The sequence below is a fragment of the Sus scrofa genome, chromosome 2 (genome assembly GCF_000003025.6).
Source record: "Sus scrofa isolate TJ Tabasco breed Duroc chromosome 2, Sscrofa11.1, whole genome shotgun sequence".
NCBI classification, from domain to species: Eukaryota; Metazoa; Chordata; class Mammalia; order Artiodactyla; family Suidae; genus Sus; species Sus scrofa.
This window is the reverse complement of record NC_010444.4, coordinates 59,544,399-59,564,589: the sequence shown is the minus strand read 5'-3', so window position 1 is coordinate 59,564,589 and position 20,191 is coordinate 59,544,399. Positions and strand designations below refer to the sequence as shown.

The following is a 20,191-nucleotide window of genomic DNA, read 5'->3' as shown; positions in this document are numbered from 1 at the left end:
GAACCATGAGGTTGCAGGTTCAATCCCTGCCCTTGCTCAGTGGGTTAAGGATCCAGCATTGCCATAAGCTGTGGTGTAAATCACAGATGCAGCTTGGATCCCATGTTGCTGTGGCTGTGGTTCAGCCAGTGGCTGCAGCTACGATTCAACCCCTAGCCTGGGAACTTCCATATACTGCGGGTGTGGCCCTAAAAAAACAAAAGACAAAAAAAAAAAAAAAAAAAAAAAAAAAAATAAAGAAAGAAAGAAAAGAAATGTTTGTCAAATGAATCCATGACTCAGGAGGCCTCAGAGGAATAGGGCTTTATTCCCACTAGCCTTGCCCCTCCCCAGACACCCCCAGCCCCATCCAAGCTTCCCTCTCTCCCAGGCTCTTGAGGATCACTCCATCGGGTGATGGGCAGAGAATGACCTTCGACTCACAAGCCCCTAAAGGAGGAACACACACAAGAGGGCGTTCAGGCACCAGTGGGCTTCGTAGCTGGGGAGGGAACTCCCCCAGCCCCCCTCCCTGCCTCCCGTCACCCTGGATACCTCATCCAGCTCCTGGAACTCAGACACGCCCTTGTGGCAGTGCCTCACGGCCATTACCACAGACCCAATGAGCAAAAGAGACACCAGCAGACACACAGCCACCACCACACCTGGGTCTCTGTGCAACTCGGGGGCCCCAGTGTCACCTGGAGTTGAGGGGAGGAACCCTGAGTCAGCCCTGGACCCCACCCCTCCTAAGGCTGAGACACCCACCCAGGGCCCAGGGCCTTTTAAGTCCCAGCTTAGAAAGCTGTGCTTCCTTCCCTCTCTGGTGGCTGCTGCGACTGTTTTTTTCAAACACATTTTTGTGTGTGTGTGTGTGTTTTTAGGGCCCCACCCGTGGCACATGGAGGTTCCCAGGCTAGGGGCTGAATCAGAGCTGCAGCTGCAGGCCTACACCACAGCCACAGCAAAGCCAGATCCGAGCCTCGTCTGTGACCTACACCACAGCTCATGGCAATGCCGAACCCTTACCCCACTGAATGAGGTCAGAGATCAAACCCAGGTTCTCATGGTTACTAGTTGGGTTCTTAACTTGACGAGCCACAAATGGAATTACTCAAACGCATTTTATCCTTTTGCCTTTTTTTTTTTTTTTTTTTTTCTTTTTTCTTTTTGGCCATACCCATGGCATGTGGAAGTTCCTGGGCCAGGGACTGAACCTGCACCACAGTAGTGACCCAAGCCACAGCAGAGAAAACACCAGATCCTTAACCAGCTGAGCCACCAGGGAACGCCTTCTTTTTCTTTTGAATCTGTTGTCTATAAGGAGTTCATTCTGATCACTATTTCCACTGCCATTGGTGTTTTTTTTTAATTTTATTTATTTATTTTTTTGTCTTTTCTAGAGCCACACCTGCGGCATATGGAGGTTCGCAGGTTAGGGGTCTGATTGGAGCTGTAGCCGCCAGCCTACACCAGAGCCACAGCAACGCAGGATCCAAGTGGCGTCTGCGACCTACAGCACAGCTCATGGCAATGCCAGATCCTTAACCCACTGAGCGAGGCCAGGGATCGAACCCACAACCTCATGGTTCCTAGTCGGATTCGTTAACCATTGAGCCACTATGGGAACTCCTCTACTGCCACTGTTGACCACTCTCAGGGGTTCTTGCAAAATGAAAAAAATCCAACAACCTAGAACTCTGTTCCCAAATGCAGTGACCCTCAACACATGCAAAAAAAATTTCTTTTAGGGCTGCACCTGTGGCATATGGAAGTTCTCAGGCTAGGGGTCGAATTGAAGTTGCAGCTGCCGGCCTCCACCACAGCCACACCAGCAACACCAGATCTGAGCAGCATTTGCAACCTATGCCATGACTTGCAGCAAGGACAATCAGATCCTTAACCCACTGATCAAGGCCAGGGATTGAACCCGCATCCTCCCAGAGACAATATCGGGTCCTTAATGTACTGAACCACAATGGGAAATCCCAAAATTTGACACTCTGTGAAGATGGCTTACATTCTATGACTTGAAGCAAAATGTCATAGTGTTTGCATTCTTCTTTGCATGTTTTGGAGACAATATATTATTTGAATGATAAATTTTTCTAGACCCCCCAAAAATGTGTGGCCTTGGGGCCCATTCACTCACACCTTGCAACTTCCCCACCTTCACTGCCTCCCACTAGTACACCACTAGCCCCATTCCAGCCATCTCACTCTTCCTCAGATGCACCAGCTACAGTCCTACCTCAGTGCCTTTGCACTTGCTGTGATCACTGCCTGGGCTGTTCTCCACCTGCCTGGTTCCCTCCATCTCCTTCAAACCAAGACCTCTGCTGAACAGTCTTTAAAATTTTCATGTCCTTTGCATTCCTATCCCAATTCCTTATCCTTTTGGTTTTGTTTTTTGGCTGCACCCGGGGCATATAAAACCTCCCAGGCCAGGCCAGGGATCAAATCTGAGCCACAGCAGCAACCCAAGCTGCATGCAGCAGGGGCAATGCCAGATCCTTAAGCTGCTGGGTCAAAAGAGAACTCCATGTTCTTTTATAAACAAACATGTACTTATAACTGTGATACACACCAGGCACTTACTAATGCGTATGGAACCAAGAAAGCCTGAAAAGGATTAGATGGTGCTGGGGTGGGGGCGGGTGAAGGGTGGAGGAAGAGGCCCTCCCCAGCATATTCTTGGACTGTGTCTCCCCCTGGTGTCCACTCCCAGAACTGCAACTAAGTACTCACAACTGTTTCGCTCCCCCACCCTCCCTGCCCACATGTGTCAATACTCACCAAGGCCAGAAGCTAAGGTGGTCCCGTCAGTGGAGGCGGGGAACATGGAGGAAGGCACTGTGCTGGGGTTGGAGTGAGTGGAGCTCCAGTGAGGGGTGGTCAAGGAGATGGAACTTGGGGGACTGGAGTGGGAGGTGAGGGGGAGCTTTGTACTCGGGGAGCCAGAGCTGGTGTGGGAGCTTAACTCTGGTTGTAGGGAAGTGGGCTGGAGGGTGGTGGTTGCCCATGAATCTGAAGCAGGGTGGGAGGTTGTGGAATCTGCCTCTGAACTAGAGGTGCTAGGGTGCATGATGACGCTTGTCTCTGGGCCCTCTTCTGCTGGGTAGCTTAAGGAAGAAGATGAGTTTGCAGCATCTGAGGCCATAGTATCTGGAAAGGAAACACCATTGTGGTGCAGGAAGCATATGATGAGGAACAGAACTGTGTGACCCTGGCCCCAACCACCCTCTGTCGCAGTTTTTGTTTGTTTGTTTTTCATTTTTTTTTGTTTGCTTTTTTTAGGGCTATACCCATGGCATATGGAAGTTCCCAGGCTAGGGGGCGAATTGAAGCTATAGCTGCCAGCCTACACCACAGTCACAGCAATGTGGGATCTGAACCACATCTGTGACTTACACCACAGCTCATGGCAACACTGGATCCTTAATCCACTGAGCAAGGCCAGGGGTCAAACCTGCATCCTCATGGATACTAGTCAGGTTCTTAACCCGCTGAGCCACAACAGGAACTCCCCACCTCCCTCTGGATGCCTCTTTCCCTATTACACCAGACAGTACACACCCACTGCCTAGGGTGATCTGGAGGACTTAGTGCACCATATGAGTGCTCAGTGGGAAACCAAAGTGCCCTTGTCTGAAGTCTCTTATCTGACATCCAATCCGGCTTGGACCTTCCCTGCCCCCTATTCAGGGCTCTGAAGATAGATGCCCTCTGGATATAGGGAATGGCTACACCCGCAGGCAGCACGCTGGGCAACTCTTTTAAACTTTCTGGGACTCCGTTTCTCTGTCTGTAAAATGGACATCACAGGAAGTCAGAGACTCTGAGAAGTCACACAGGTGTCTGGCACATAGCGACACAATGCTGCAAGCAGGCACAGAGCCACCTCTGAGCACCCAAGGAGGATCAGCCCTAACCTTCTTCCCCAGGTACCTGGAAGGTCCCATGGCTAAACTCAGAGTTTTAAGGGGACGCAAAAGGAACAGTGAGTGAATCAAGGCTCTGAAGCCCCCACTGCCTTGCTCCAGCTACTCCCTAGCTCCTACCCCATCCTAAACGTTGAGCCCCGGGGCCAGGCTGAGGGTGGGTAAAGAGTTCATGACTCACTGCCCACAATTACTTCCTTTCCAGTTCCAGGCTGCTGGGCAGCTTCACTGCTTGCAAGTTCATTCATCAACTACTCCCTGCCCCACCCCTACCCACTCTGCCCTGTACTGATCTTTGTGCTTCTACCCTGCCTCACCCCAAGCAGTAGAAATGCGGAAATAACATCCAGTACTGGGCCCAGGAGGGAGCTTGGTTCATAAACAGACCTCCATTTCTCGGTCCAATTTCCCAGGCCCTGTGGGGATGACAGATGAGTCTAGAAGTAGCATGGTGCACTAGCCTTATTTCATCCCCATTTTACAGGTGGGGAACTGAGGCTTAGAATAGTTTAACATCTGGCCTGAGGTGACAGAGAGAGAGGGAAGAGGGCCCCTTAAGGACCTCAAAGAAACCAAGGACTTAAGAGTCCAGCCTCCCCAAACTGCCTCCCACCATCATTTGAAGATGAATCCAGAGGACGAGAGGTTTCTGCTGAAATGAAGATGACTCGGGCCACAGTGGACCCTAAGCCAAACCAGACGTCTGAGGAGTTAAATTTTTCAATTGAACGGAGGAAAACTAATGGACCTGGAAAGAGGAGGTGGTGGTGGGGGCACAAGCTCCACTGAGTACCTGGCACAGAGCAGAGTTGACCAGAAGGTAAAGTGGGGCTGTTTCTGCACACTGTGCCAGGAGTTTGCCTTGCCCAGAGACTCCTGGACCAGGAGGCTGGCATGAGCCAAGTCAACTAGTTCTAATCTGGGTCCACCACAGGCTGAGCCTCAGTTTCCTGAGCTATGAAATGGGGACAAATGTACTGCCTTCTGAGTGAAGTCTTCGCTGTAAGAGTCTCAGGCTTGGTGGCCGCCACTCTGACATTCCAGGTTTGGGGTGGGGACGTGGGTCAGAGGGAATGATGACTTGGTGGGATGGGAAGGGCTGCAATAATTTCTTCTCTGCCCTGGGAACTGTCTCAAAGTGAAGCAGAAAGTAACTGTCAGGCGCCAAGAACTCCCAGGGGCCATAGATGCTCAGTGACCAAAAAGTGAGCCCTCCTCCTGCCCACCCCGCCTCCTCATGGTCCTGGCGTCCCTACTCTTTGAGGACTGGCTAGGAGAAACTGAGGTTTGAAATAGAACCTCAGACTGGGTGTGAGGCACTCAACTAGCCTCTCCCTGGTTCGGGTCACGCTGGCTTGGCAAAACTGGGAGCTCTCTGGGCTGGGGTAGGGGGTGGAGACGCTGTAGTGTTCCCACTGTTCTCGTGACCTCCCCACCTTACTTCTGGTAGAAAGAACAGCCCTTTGGGAGATAGGGGGCACCTGCAGACCAGCCTGCGGGAGAAGTCTAGCCGCCAGATGTGTGGCTAGGCCATACGCCCTCTCCGGCTTCGTGGAAGCCGGATCTCCTTTTTACCTGTTTTTACCTGAAATGTCAGTAGAAAATTCTCACCAGAAGGTATCAGCGGCAGCAAGAGAACCAACAGCAGAAGAGGCAGCGGCGGCAGCTGGGAGCCCGCCATTCTTGCGACGGGAAGCGGAGGGCGGGCTCTGCACAGGTGTGTGGCAGGTGCCGGCTTCTTACCCCTGCGCGTCCCCTGCTGGCAGCACGCGGGGCTGCTCAGGGGAGCGTCAGAGGCGGACCCTCGGGACATAGGGCCTCCAGGGGGCGCTACTGCTCACCAGAGGTGACACTCCTGACCCCCTTTCTCCATCTGGCCTACCCACCTCTCCTAACGAACTCTCCTGGTTCATGACTCTGAAGCAGTTACACTCTGCCTAGTCCCTCAGGACACCTCTACCCCTTCCAGTTCCCCCTGGTGCCCCCGCCGCTCTGGTCCCCCTCTGTGGCTGCTCCAAACTCATGCTGTCACCGCCCGCTGCACCTCCTCTTGGGCAGGCTGCCCCTTCTGGGTGTCCCCAGCCCTTGCCTTCCCTCTCTGCCCTGTCCCTGATCCCACCAACTAAGGATGTCTGTGTCTGGCTCTCCCTCACCCAGACTAGGGTCCCTTGAGGTAGACCCAGCCTCCCCCCACCCCCCCATGCCCTGGATCAAGATGTGGCTAGAACTCTCTCTGGTATTTCCTGAATGAGGCACACATGCATGCACCCATAGGACTTTCAAGGGCCAAGGGACTCATGACGGCCCTTCTAGGTCAGGTCCCCAGAGACTGGCTTCTGGAAGGCACTGGGGATGGCCTCCATCTGACACTGTTCCTGTAATCATGGATGGATATCGTGGCACACTGAGGCCACAGTGGCAGCCCTGACCTCCAGGAAAGGCTTAGGGGTGGGCTCCCCAGCCACAGACCCCAAGTGCCAACTCCATGGTTGGAAGTTTTGGGGCCCTCCTGTCCAGGATGTTCCAGATGCCCCCCTAATTCCCCCAACACACCATGCCCAAGATGCCCCATAAGCACAGGTAGACCAAGACTCAGGCTGTGGAGGGCTTTATTCATTAGACCCAGAGAGCCACATGGCTCCTGCCCTGGTGTCCCCCCACCGGTAAGCCAATGTCCTAGACGCCTGGCCACTGCGTGTGCCGTGAGTTGTCCCATGCTGCTGGGCCCAAGAGCGCATCCGTGGTGAGGGAGGCCCGGGTGCAGCGACCACGCCAGCTCGCTTGAAGCATCTTAGCTGCTACCTGCTGCTGCTTCAGCTGGCGGCGTACCCTGAAGCCCCTCCAGGAGGACTGGATGGTGGTGGCTGCCTTGTTCTGGCTATGGGGTTGCGGGGGGCTCCGGGAGGTTGGCTGGATGCTGCAGCCCCGTGGCATGCTGGCCTGGACTACAGCACCCCGGCCGGTACCTTGCACCACCCGCGTGGGCAGGGTGTGGCCACACATGTGGCATGTACGGGGGCTGGAACCCACAAGCATCACCACGCTGGGTGGGCTCCCCAGCCCAGAGCTCAGGGACTGGCAGAGGCTACAAGCGTGTGGCTGGCAGGACTGGTAGCAGCGGTGGTCAGATATTGACCTGGCCCCACCCCCACCCCCGCCCACTGCAGCCCACACAGCTGGGAGCAGCATCTGCTGGGTGTGGCTCCGGCGGACGCAGAAGCCTCTCCACGCAGCCTGGATGATTGTGGCGGCTCTACAGAGCTGGGCCAAGTCCCGCCGCACGCAGTAACCTCGCCAGGCAGCCTGGATGATGATGGCCCACTGGTGCCACACCTTGATGGTACGGCGCACCAGGTAGCCGCGCGTACACGCCTGGATAATGACCGCGGCATGGATGATTATCTTCTCCACAGCCTGCACCGACGCCACCAGCTCCCCTGGCTGGCTGGGATCCACCGCCGCCTTGCCGCCCGTGGCCTCCCATGGCACAGTGCCCCTGGCTGGCTCCCATGTGCCACCAGGGACTATGGTGCTGTTCCTGGGCCCGACTGCGACACTGGGGATGGCGGAGTTCCACGCTTGGCCACCAGACACGCCAGCGTCCTCAGGGCCCTGGAGTACAGCGGGAGTCAGGGATGGCTGGTGACTGTCCAAAGGAGCCCTGGAACTAAGAGAATCCTGAGACACCAGCGGCGACTCGTGGCTAAAAAGGGGCCGCCGGGAACCATCTGGTGAAGACTCATAGCCAAGAGACACCCTGCGAACCCCCGGGTTCAGCCTAGTGATGGCCACGCCGTGTGCCGCCTCACCAGTGCGGATTATTGGCATGATGGCCGGCACCGCACCTGTGGAAGGGCGTGGAACTTCCTGTAAGGACCTGGGGGCATCCTCCTGCTCCTGATGGGGGGGCACGGTATGGGCCTCAGAACTGCTTGGCATCTCTGAGGCAGGGATATCATGCATGGCCCTGTAGGACTTTCTAGGGCCAAGGGACCCATGGCCATTCTGAATCAGACCCCTGGACACTGGCTTCTGGAACCCCCCGGCCTCTACCCCTCTAGCCAGAGATGGATGAAGAGGCACCTGTGAGGCCATGCTGGTGGACCCTGATCTCTGGGGGGTGCTTGGAGTCACTATCCCAGCCACAGACCCTCGGTGCAAACTGGATGCCATAGAATCACTATGGGCCGGCTTGGGTGACCCTGAGACCGCGGTGGAAGCCATCATCTTATGGGAATGGCGCTGGGGCACAATGTGAGCCACCAAAGACTTTTGATAAGCTGAAGGTTTCTGGGGTGTGATGTGAGCCACTGAGGGCCTCTGGGGTGCAGCAGGAGGCACTGATGCCTGCTGATGAGCCAATGGGGCCCCAGTGCCCTTGACAGACTCCATCTGCACATCAGGAACCCCACTAGCAGCCACAAAGTGGGAACTGGGGACCCTCCAGCTGGTTGCTGACCTCTGCTGCAGAGTTGGGGGACCACCACTGGCCATGGGGTGCTTGGCAAAACTTGGGGACTGGGAAGGGACAGAGGCCACGCCACTGGTCACAGTCTTAGCTTGGCTGGGAGCCACCTCCTCCAACAGTGGCCTTTGACCTTTGGGAAGTGTCTCATCCTCTGCAGGGAATTCTTGGCTGTAGTCAATATCAGTTGCCAGGGGACTATGGTACAACCACGGGGTTGCCTCAAGGATCTCGGACTCCGTCCTAGTAAGGGAGCCCTGGGGCAGAGATTTGTCTGGGTCCTCTGACTTTTTAACAGACTGCCTGCCTATGGTCTCAAATGGCATCATCCCAAGAGCTTGGCTCAACTGTGAGGCTCTTTGCAGAACTGTGGGCACTGGGGCCACCCCCTTGGCTGTGCCATTGGCTTCCAGGGCTTGGGGATGAACTTGAGCTGGGCCAGTGTCATGCGGTGCATGAAAGGAGGCTGTAGGCCCTTCTCCTGCCAGGGCTCCATGATATGGCCGAGGAGTGAGCCCGATCAGCATGGACCCCTGGGGAAGGCTCTGGGCCACATATCCAGTTGTGGAGGGTGAACCAGGTGCACTAGCCATAGGCAGGTTCTGATTCAGTCCCCCAGGCGTAGATGCTGGGACCACATTAGGGGCTATAGGGACACTTGGGTCCACCCCACCTGCCACTGAACCTGGGAGCAAGTTTGGAGCAGTTAGACTAACTGAAGGTCCTACAGAGAAATCTTGCCTCTTCCCACCACCACCAGATGCTGCAATCGGACCTGGGGACACCCCAGTTCCCGACGAACTCAGAGGCAGGGTTCTGGCCATGCCACTGGCCTCAGAACCTGGAGGTAGGCTCTGGGCTACAGGGTTGGTCATGGGATCTAGAGGAAGGCCCTGGCTCATGCCACCAATCGCAGACCCTGGAGGAAGGCCCTGGCCGACGCCACAAATCACAGACCCTGGAGGAAACGTGTGAACCACACCATTCACCATATAACCTGGTGAAAGGCTGGAGGCCACAGAACTCATCATGGACCCAGGAATTAGGCTCTGGCCCATGCCCCTGCCCACAGACCCTGGGGAAAAACTAGGGGCCATGCCACCAGCCACAGTACCTGGCACCAGAGCTGCAGTTATCCTACTGGTTACAGAACCTGGAACCACCGCACTGGCCATGCCCATTCCAGGCTCCTGGATGACAGCATGTGTTGGTTGGTAGCTAGACATGGACCCAGGATACTGGTAGTCCAAAGGTACTGGAAGATCCACCTTGACCTGTGTGCTGGGGCCCATGCTGATCAGGGAGAACTTAGATGAAGTCTTACCTAGTCCACAAGGCCCTGAAGCCCAAGAGAAACCAGGTCCCTTCCCTGAGGCTGGTTCACAGGTCAAAGGGGCACCAGCCACAGAGGCCCGGGATATAATAGGAGTGGTGCCTCTGGCCGCCTGCGATTGGCTTGCGTTCATACCAGTTGCCACACTCCTCCGGCCCATACTCCCTGTCATGCCAGGTGACACAGGTACCCGAGACATACTTAGAAACATGCCAGCAGCCAGAGTCCCCTGAGACATATTTGGGAGCATGCCAGCAGCCATGGTGCCATGGGACATGCTTGCAGCCATGCCCCTGAACAGGATCCCCTGAGACATACCGGGTCCTTGGCCCAGACCAGGGTCCTCTCTACTGGCCGCAGATGCCTGGTAGCGATTTGGCGTTGCAACAGTGACAGAAGGTTGTTCAGTTATGTTTAAGGGTCTCCCACTGACACTGGGTGGCTGATGAAACCCAAGGGACACCTCACTGAACTCAGGGGCCTGAGGATTTGAGGCCACCCCACTAATCATCAGAGGATCTTGATGTGGATCCACCTTAGTAGACACAGTTGGCTGGCTCAGACCTCGGCCCCTGCCATTAGCCACCATTGGATATGGTGTACATGATGTGACATCAATGGCAAATGATGAATGGTGCAGACTGGGAGCCACTGCATTCACCCTCGAGGATGGCAGATTTGAACCTACCCTAGAGGACCAACTTGGCTGACCAAGTGTACAACCCGTACCACTGATCATAGATGGCTGGGCCAGGCTGGGGGGCCCCCTTCTGGCCACAGATGGCTGGGTTAGGCTGGAGAACACCCCACTAGCCATAGATGGCTGGCCTAGGCAGGGGGCCTCCCTATATTCCATAGAAGGCTGGCCTAAGCCAGGAGCCATCCCAACGGCAAAGGATGGCTGGGCTAGGCAAGGGGCCACTCCAATGATCAAAGACGGATGGCCTAGGTTAGGAGTCATGCCAGTGGTCAGAGATGACTGGGCTAAACTGGGGGCTGCCCCACCAACCCTAGATGTCTGGCCTATGCTGAGGCCAACCCCACCAGTCACAGGTGGATGAGCTAGGCTACAGGTCATCCCATCTATCTTAGATGGCTGGACCATGCTGGGCAGCACATCACCAGCCACTGATGTTTGGCCTAGGCTGGGGGCCACTCTGCTGGTCATACATGGCTGGGCTAAGCTAGAGGTCACTCTACTGGTCATAGGAAGCTTGGCAAGGCAGGGAGCCACCCCACCAACCCTAGATGACTGGTTTAGGCTGGGGTAAACTCCACCAGTCATAGACGCCTGAGCCAAGCTGGGGGCCACCCCATGAGTCGCAAGTGACTGGGCTAGGTTTGAGGCCACTCTATTGGCCACAGATGGCTGGGCAAGGTAGGGGGCCCCCCCACTGAACATAGGTGCCTGGGCTAGGCTGGGGTAAACCTCACTGGTCATAGATGACTGTTCTAAGCTGGGGGGCACCCCACTTGTCACAGGTGGCTGGTCAAGGCTCGGGGTTATCCCACCAGTCATTGATGGCTGAGCTAGGCTGGGGGACACCCCACCGGTCATTGATGGCTGAGCTAGGCTGGGGGCCCCCTCACCAGTCATGGATGGCTGGGTAAGGCTGGGAGCCACCCCACCAGTCACTGATGGCTGAGCTAGGCTGGGGGCTCCCCCACTGGTAACAGGTGGCTTAGCTAGGCTGGGGGCCACCCCACCAGTCACTGATGGCTGAGCTAGGCTGGGGGCCATCTCACTGGTCACAGGTGGCTGGGCAAGGCTGGGGGCCACCTCACCAGGCATTGATGGCTGAGCTAGGCTAGGGGACACCCCACCGGTCATTGATGGCTGAGCTAGGTTGGGGGCCACCCCACCAGTCACTGATGGCTGAGCTAGGCTGGGGACTCCGTCACTGGTCACCGGTGACTGGGCAAGGCTGGGGGCCACCCCACCGGTCACAGGTGGCTGAGCTAGGCTGGGGGCCACCTCACTGGTCATTGATGGCTGAGCTAGGCTGGGGACCACCCCACCGGTCATTGATGGCTGAGATAGGCTGGGGACTCCGTCACTGGTCACCGGTGACTGGGCAAGGCTGGGGGCCACCCCACCGGTCACAGGTGGCTGAGCTAGGCTGGGGGCCACCTCACTGGTCATTGATGGCTGAGCTAGGCTGGGGACCACCCCACCGGTCATTGATGGCTGAGATAGGCTGGGGTCCACCCCACCGGTCATTGATGGCTGAGCTAGGCTGGGGTCCCCCTCACCAGTCACAAGTGGCTGGGCAAGGCTGGGGTCCCCCTCACCAGTCACAAGCGGCTGAGCAAGGCTGGGGTCCCCCTCACCAGTCACAAGTGGCTGGGCAAGGCTGGGGGCCCCCTCACCAGTCACAGATGGCTGGGCAAGGTAGGGGGCCCCCCCACTGAACATAGATGCCTGGGCTAGGCTGGGGTAAAGCCCACTGGTCATAGACGACTGTGCTAAGCTGGAAGGCACCCAACATGTCACAGGTGACTGGGCAAGGCCCGGGATCACCCCACCAGTTACAGGTGGCTGAACTGCACTGGTCATCAATGTTTGAGCTTGACTTGTGGCCAGCCTACCAGTCATTGATGCCTGGGCTAGGCTGGGCACCCCCCGACTAGCTAAAGGTGGCTGGGCAAGGCTATGGGCCACCCCACCAGTCATAAGTGGCTGGATTAGGCTAGGGGCCACCCCGCCAGTCATCAATGGCTGAACTAAGCTGGGGACCCCCTCACCAGTCACCAGTGGCTGGGCAAGGTTAGGGGCTCCCCCAACAATCATAGATGCCTGGGCTAGGCTGGGGGCCATCCCACCAGTCACTGATGGCTGTGTTAGGCTGAGGGTCACCCCACTGACCCTAGATGGCTGGCTGAGGCAGAGACCCATGCTATCAGTCCTGGATGTCTGCCATAGACTGGGAGTCATCTTATTGGCTGCAGATAGCTCAAATAGGCTAGACGTGTCCCTAATGGCCATAAAAGGCTGGCCTCGGTTTGGAGACACCTTACTGGCTACTGTGGGCTGGGATAGATATGGGGTCAACCTACCAGGCATAGGTAACTGCCAATAGACAGTAGGAACTACATTACTCAATGACAGACTTCTTGTCAACCCAGTTCTACGGGGTTTCTGGGACAAGCTCTCCTCCAGATCCATGGAACTTTGACCTGAGAACATATCACCCTCATCCTGATCATCTGAGCCCCAGTGGACACTCAAGGTCAGGCGACTGGCCACTGAACTGCGATGCAGAATGGGGGTCTGTTCTAAGGCTGGAGAGGACCGGTCATGGACCTTTGGGATCATGGCCCGATGGTCTGTGCTCTCAGTCCCTCCCATGGTCCCAGGTCCCTGAGACCCCTCCATGGCCTCCCCAGATTGGAGAGCCCCTAGATGAAGGTCCCTGTCCAAGCTGGCTTCCCAAGACTCCTCCTCTACCAGGTCGAGTGCAGTCAGGCTGGCCATAGACATGGTGGAAAGGCTGCGTGAACTGCAGCTTCGTAGAGAGCTCTGGGAATTGCTCATATTTGGGCCATAGTCTGTGGAATCCTGGGAGAAGCTCCTGGCCAGGTCATTGTCTGGAGCCTGTGGCAAAGTGGCCACCAGTTCATTGATTATATGGCTAGTCACCAGCTTCTGTGGGGAAGGCACACTAGAAACAGCATCCCCTTTTCGACTCTTCTCCTGCCTAGGGATGGCTGTACGGGGAAGGGTGGGTGCCAACTTATTGCCTGGGGAGGCTTGGAACAGAGTGGGGTTGGCCTGAGTCCTGAGCGCCCAGCGATGACCAGGAGCCACAGAGCCAGGGGTTATTACACAAGCCTTGGGGATCTGTGCCTGTGGTCTGCTCACCATGGTGGCATGTGGTGGACTTGGGGTCACCTTGCTGGTCACATCCCTAGTGCCCATGGAGGGCCGTTTACGATTTGGGGACCGAGTTCTCTGCATGGTCTCCTCAGGGACCACAGATGGCTGTTGCAGACCTTTGGTCGCGGAGGGTCGACGCACACCAGGGGGCACCCTGCTAACCCCGGAGGGCTGACACCAGCAAGTAGATCCCCCATAGGCGGCAGCACACTGGTGGGAGTGGGCAGCCCTCCCACCACCCTTAGTGTTGGGAAGCTTGCCCGATGCCACCCTGCCCTCCCTTGACGACGCCCATGGACGTGGGGCCACCCTGCTGACCTCGTGTGGACTGTGGGAGCTTGGGGTAGTGCTACCACCAGCCAATGATGGCTGGCTGGTGCTTGGGCCCACGCCATTGGCAATGAGCGGCTGCCATAGGCCAGGGGGTGGCTGCAGGTGGGGTGAGTTGGACAAATTGGGATCCATGTCACCCAACATGGGGTGGAGATCTGATGTCAATTCACTGGCCCTTGGGTGCAGGTACACATTCTCGAAGACCTCAGGGCTCAGATACAGATTTAGGGAGTCGCTGCTGGGCCCTGTCTCCCAGGACAGAGTGGGGTCCAGGGCAGCAATCAAGGGATACTGATGAATGGCAGTGATCACCCCAGCTGTCAAGGAGGTGCCCACAGAGACCACCGATGAGCAGGGGGACCCCACGAGCATGGCCCCATCCCCCCTCTCTTCCAAGAACCCAGAGGGCCAGCCTGTGACGAAGCCCTCCCAGGCCCCACCCCAGGGAACCCTGACCTTGTTGGGCTGTAGTCTCATGGGGCCCAGGCTGGGCCCCCAGGAGGCCAACTGGTTTCCCCTGTAGTCCACCTCCACTGGGCTCGGCATCACAGTCATCCCACTTCCAGCCGTTTTCGAGGCAGCCTTGGGAAGGACAACTCCAGACCTCAGGGCTGCCTGAGACAGAGACTGGCTGAGGACTGCTCCCAGCTCCCCCTGACACAGGGCCTGGCTCAGGGTGGCCCGCTCCTCCTCCGTCAGGGCCTTGCTCAGCACGTCAGCCAGTCTGCCCTGAATGACCTTGGTGAGTTCCGCCCGCAGCTCGCCCCGGGACAGGGCGCGGGACAGGGTGGTACCCAGCTCGCCCCAGGACAGTGCCTTCACCAGCGCCGTGCCCAGGATGCCCTGGGGCAGGGCCTTAGCCACTGTTGCTCCCAAGACTTCTTTGGACAGGGCCTGGTTCAGGGCCGCCCTCACTTCCCCCTGGGAGAGGGCTTTGGCCAGCAGGGCACGGAGATCATCCTGGGAGCCCAAAACGGCAGCCAGCTCAGCACACAGGGAGGCAAGCTGAGAGGCCGCCAGCTCCTCCTGGCAGGGTGGGGCCGGGCTGGTTGTTGATGGCTGGGCCCGGGCAGCCCCACTGTCCCCCCAGGATTCAACATTGCAGGTGGTGTGTCCAGCAGATGCCAGCAGAGGCGCCAGCATGCTCTGGGTCTCCGAGGCCCCATGACATGGGCCCTGGGTGACCTTGCCCTGCACATAGCCGTGGGACGGGAGCTGGGTGAGTCTGTCCTCTGGCTTGGCTCGGGGTAGAGTGCCAAGGATGCTGTGCTGGCAGGGCTGGGTGGAGGCCTTGAACCCAACCAGGAATGGCTGTGACTGGGTCTTGCTGCTGAGCTCAGCAGCTTGGCGGGCTCCATAGAGGCACTTGGCTGTTTCTGTGACCAGCTGAGCCTGCGACTGAGCCTTAGTCAGCCCTGTGGGCAGATGGGCTTGGGATTGTACCTTGATCACTCCTGTGGCCAGGTGTGCCTGGGACTGTGCCTTGGTCAGAAATGAACCTGGGTGTGCCAGGGATGGGGCCTTGGCCAGCTTGGTGGGCAGATGGGCCTGGGACTGTACCTTGGACAGATGCGTGCCCGGATGCGGTTGGGCTGAGGCTGCGATCGGCTCAGCAGATGGATGTCCCTGGGGTGGGGCCGTGGTCAGCTCCGTAGACAGAGGTGTCTGGGACAGGGGCTTGGACAGACATGTGCCCAAGTGGGCCTGGGGCAGGGCCTTGGTCAGCTCGGCAAGCAGTTGGCCCTGGGATGAGGCTGTGGTTAAACAGGGGGCTGGCTGTGCCTGAGGCAGAACTTTGGCCGGACATGTAGCCGGATGTGCCACAGCTGTTCCAACAGGGACATATACCTGGGAGGGGACATTCATGACCTCCATGGCCAGGTGGGCCTGCTTTTTCCTGTCCTCAGCCTCTTTTTCCCAGGTCATAGCCTCGGCCATTGCCATGGCCACATTGGTGTGAGATGCTGTTTCTGTTTTTACCTGTTTCTGGGAGAAGGCTTTGATTTTCTCACTTTGCAAAGGAAGCCGGGCTGGAGCCTTGGGAGCCCCAGCCGCTAGATGTGATGGGGGGAAACATTTCATCTTTCCTTCAGTCAAATAGGAGCGGGATGGGACCTTGACCACCCCTGTCACCTGCCTTGGGGTCACCACAGCCTTGGCCTTTGGTCCACTTAGGCATGTGTGGGAGGAGGTGTCAGGGATTCCAGCTGCGGCTGCCGCCGCCACTGCCGCTGAAAGTGGAGGCTTCAGATTTCCAGCTGCTGGAGGGGGCAGACACAGGGTCCTGAGGATGGTGGCTACTGAGCGTAACTGCGCTGGGGTCTTAGTTATCATGGCCGCCAGGCGCGTCTGGGGAGGAGGTGCCTTGGTCACCGAGGCTCCTTGGAGCGTCTGATGAGACGGGGTCTTGGGCATCGTGGCCACCTGACATGTCTGCAGTGGGGTCTTGGTCGCTGTGGCTGCCGGGCGCACCTGGGGTGAGGTCTTGGCCATCATAGGCACGGTGCAGGTCGGGGGCGGAGCTTTGGTCATTGTGGTGGCTGCCGGACGTGTCTGTGTTGGGGACTTGATCATCGAGGCCAGCAGGCACAACTGGGGTGGGATCTTGGTTGTCATGGCTGCCAGCCGCGTCTGGGGTGAAGTGTTGGTTGTTGAGGCTGTTGGTTGCATTTGCGTTGGGGTCTTGGTCATTGGGGTCGCCGAGCACGGCTGGGGTGGGGTCTTGGTTATTGTTATTGTAGGCACTGGGCATGGCTGGGATTGGATCTTGTTCATCATGGTGGCCAAGCACGTCTGGAGCGGGGTCTTGGTCACTGCGGCTGCTGGGCACGTCTGGGCCGGGGTCTTGGTTATTGCAGCCATTGGGCATGTCTGGGCCGGGGTCTTGGTTATTGCAGCCATCGGGCATGTCTGGGCCGGGGTCTTGGTTACTGCAGCCATCGGGCACGTCTGGGCTGGGGTCTTGGTCGCTGGGGCTGCCTGGTACACCTGGGGTGGGGTCTTGGTTACTGTGACCATTGGTGTGGGGCATGGCTGGAGTGGGGTCTTGTTCATCATGGTGGCCAAGCATGACTGGAGTGGGGTCTTGATCATTGTGGCTGCTGGACACGTCTGGGCTGGAGTCTTGGTTATCAGGGCAGCTGGGTATGTGTGGGGTGGAATCTTGGACATTGGAGCTGCCAGGTACATCTGGGGTGGGGTCTTGGTTATTGTTACCATGGGCACTGGACAAGGCTGGCGTGGGGTTTTGGTTGTGGCTGCCGGGTACATCTGGAGAGGGGTCTTGGTAATTGTTCCTGTGGGCACCGGTTGGGGTGAGGTCCTGGTTACCACAGGTGCCGGGCCTGTCTGGGGTGAGACCCTGAGGACCTCTGCTTCCATGTGGGCCTGGGTCTGGGTCTTGAGTTGGCCGTGAACTGCCTGGGCATACCTTCCACATGGTGGTGGACCCAGGACTCCTGCCTTGTTGGCTCTGGCAGTTACTTGCTTGGTCTTCATTGTGTCCCCTCCTACGTGAACGAGGCAGGTGCTTCTGACAGTTCTTGTCAGCAGACATGGGCGGCACTTTGCATCCAGACTCACAGGATACGGAAGTCCGATGGAGACCGTCTGGTGTGGCAGGAAGGTGACATTGGGATCTCTGATGGCACATGTAGCCTGCATGCCAGGCTGTGACATGACTTTAGACTGCAGCAGGGCTAATTGGTGTGCGCAAGAGGTCAGGCTGTCAGAGGAAGGGAACTGGGTCTCCTTGTTTACCATGATGGGCTGGGCCAGAAGGGACCTGCCCTCTTCTGGATGCTGGAACCGCACCTGCTGGGGTGGGTGATAAGGAATGTTCCTCTCCTCCACCTTCACTTTTTTTTCCACTGCCTTGCCAGACCGGAGGAGGCGCCTGGTATTAAAGCGCCGCCAGGCCTCCTGGATGGCCTTGGCTGCCATCATCTGAGAGATTAGCTTCTGTCGGAGCCGGTAGCCCCTCCAGTTGGCTTGGATGAGAGTGGCTGCGCGGGACAGCATCATGTCCATCTCATCCACCAAGACATTCTTGAAGGCCTGGCTCTCAACCACAGCCCGGAGGCGTGGGATACGGCGAGCCACCATTTTGTCCTTGTCCAGCTGTTGCAGAAGGGTCTCCTTGGGTGTAGGTGGCTCATGCTGGGGCTGTGGATGCGGCATCCCCACTTTGTCTTGGGTATTGGGGACAGGCTGATAGGAGCTCTGCCCACTGGATGACACCTGTAGCTGTGAATGTGGTGTCCCCACTTTGTCCTGGACATTGGGGACAGAATGGTATGAGCTCTGCCCACTGGATGACACCTGTAGTTGTGAACATGGTGTTCCCACTTTGTCTTGGGTATTGGGGACGGGCTGGTAGGAGCTCTGCCCACTGGATGACACCTGTAGTTGTGAACGCAGTCTCCCTGCTTTGTCCTGGAGACTGGGGACAGACTGGTAGGAGCTCTGCATACTGGATGACACCTGTAGTTGTGAACGTGGTGTCCCCACTTTGTCTTGGGTATTGGGGACAGGCTCGCAGGAGCTCTGCACACTTGGTGACATCTGTAGCTGTGGACACAATGTCCATGCTTTGTCCTGGAGATTGGGGATGGGCTGGTAGGAGCTCTGCACACTTGGTGACACCTGTAGCTGTGAACGCAGTGTCCCTACTTTGTCCTGGAGATTGGGGATGGGCTGGTAGGAGTTCTGCCCGGTGGGTGACACCTGTAGTTGTGTTGCTTGCTGCATTGTCTTGGTTCCTAGGCGGGTCAGCTCTGCCTGTGGAGGTGTGGCAGGGAGGTGAACAGGGAGTGGGGGTCAGGCAGACATGAGGCCTCCTGGCTGGAGCAGGTACGCACCAAGGGACCTCTATTTTCTTATTCCTGGCACCCTGCAATCTTCTTCCTGTCCTTTGCAAGCCCTCTCTCTCCTGGCCACAGGCTCAGGTGGCCTTTCATACCCATGTCTCCCTCATCATCCTGTGGCTACTTCAACACCAGCATACAGTGCCCCTTCTCACCCAAATGCCCAACCACTTACCTGTTTTTCAACCTTCCACTGTATCTTGACCATATGGTGAGTACAGCACTGATCACGCTGTTTTGAAAATATCCTGTTTGTGTGTGCATGTGCACGTATGTATGGTGTTGTTATTTGCCTTTTGCCATTGACTGTGAATTCCTAGACAGCAGAGACCAAATCTGAGTCATTTCCATGTCCCCATCTCAGTCATAGGGTCTGGCTTCAGGCTATGAACAGGTGGATGTTGGCTAGGTGGCTAATAAACAAACAGGTAAGTGGGAGTTCCCACTGAGGCTCAGCAATAACAAGCCCTATGAGGATCCACGGGGACGTGAGTTTGATCCCTGGCCTCACTCAGTGGATTGGGGACCTGGCATTGCCATGAGCTGTGGTGGAGGTCACAGATGTGGCTCGGATCCCCCATTGCTGTGGCTGTGGGGTAGACTGGCAGCTACAGCTCTGATTCAACCCTTAGCCTGGGTCCATATGCTGTGGTTGCAGCCCTAAAAAGCAAGCAAGCAAATACAGAAATAAATAGGTGAGTAGATTGAAAGTTGGATGGATAGATAGATGCACTACTAGATACTGAATGAATAAAGCAGCAGATGAATGAATCATTGAATGGGTTGGAGGGATGGATGAAGGCTGAGTTGAAAATGGATGAGTAGGAGCTCCCATCATGGTGCAGTGGAAACAAATCTGACTAGGAGCCATGAGGTTGCAGGTTCGATCCTTGACTTTGCTCATTGGATTAAGGATCAAGCATTTCCGTGAGCTGTGGTGTAGGATGCAGACACGGCTTGGATCCCGTGTTTCTGTGGCTGTGGTGTAGGCTGGAAGTTGTAGCTCTGATTAGACCCCTAGCCTGGGAACCTTCATATTACGTGGGTGCGGCCCTAAAAAGCAAAAAAACAAAACAGAATGGATGAGTAAATGAAGTTGAGAAGTTGATGAATGAATTGTTGAAGAGATTGGTAAATAAGGAAGTGAATACATGGATAGAAGAGTAGGTAAGTAAATAAATGGATGGATATGTGTGTGGGTGAGTGGATGGATGGGCAGATGGATGGATAAACGGAGGAATGAATGGATGGATATATGAGTGAGTGGGTGGATGGACAGATAAGTGGAAGGATTATGAATGGATGGATGGGTGTAGGAATAAATGGATAGATGAAGGGAGGAGGATAGATTAGTGGGTGGGTGGATGGATGACATCTGAGTGAACAAGTGTGTGAATG

The 20,191-nt window shown here is 56.7% G+C and overlaps 2 protein-coding genes across 4 annotated transcripts; both read right to left on the bottom strand.

Moving 5' to 3' along the window:
- On the bottom strand, window positions 289-5,683 carry LOC100736865 (PLASMODESMATA CALLOSE-BINDING PROTEIN 4-like). 3 transcript variants are annotated; one of them, XM_003480756.4, is made up of 4 exons: window positions 5,532-5,683; window positions 2,776-3,144; window positions 535-680; window positions 289-429 (listed from the first exon to the last, which is right to left on the bottom strand). In XM_003480756.4, exons 1-4 carry the CDS (start codon window positions 5,599-5,601, stop codon window positions 382-384), a joined length of 633 nt encoding a protein of 210 aa, XP_003480804.1. In that variant the 5' UTR covers window positions 5,602-5,683; the 3' UTR covers window positions 289-381. The 3 variants fall into 3 exon arrangements, with proteins under 3 accessions (XP_003480804.1, XP_005654950.1, XP_005654951.1); XM_005654893.3 differs by having other exon boundaries at window positions 5,506-5,628; XM_005654894.3 differs by lacking the exon at window positions 535-680.
- On the bottom strand, window positions 6,513-19,265 carry KIAA1683 (KIAA1683 ortholog). The gene is made up of 2 exons (XM_021083531.1): window positions 14,385-19,265; window positions 6,513-7,532 (listed from the first exon to the last, which is right to left on the bottom strand). Exons 1-2 carry the CDS (start codon window positions 18,675-18,677, stop codon window positions 6,597-6,599), a joined length of 5,229 nt encoding a protein of 1,742 aa, XP_020939190.1. The 5' UTR covers window positions 18,678-19,265; the 3' UTR covers window positions 6,513-6,596.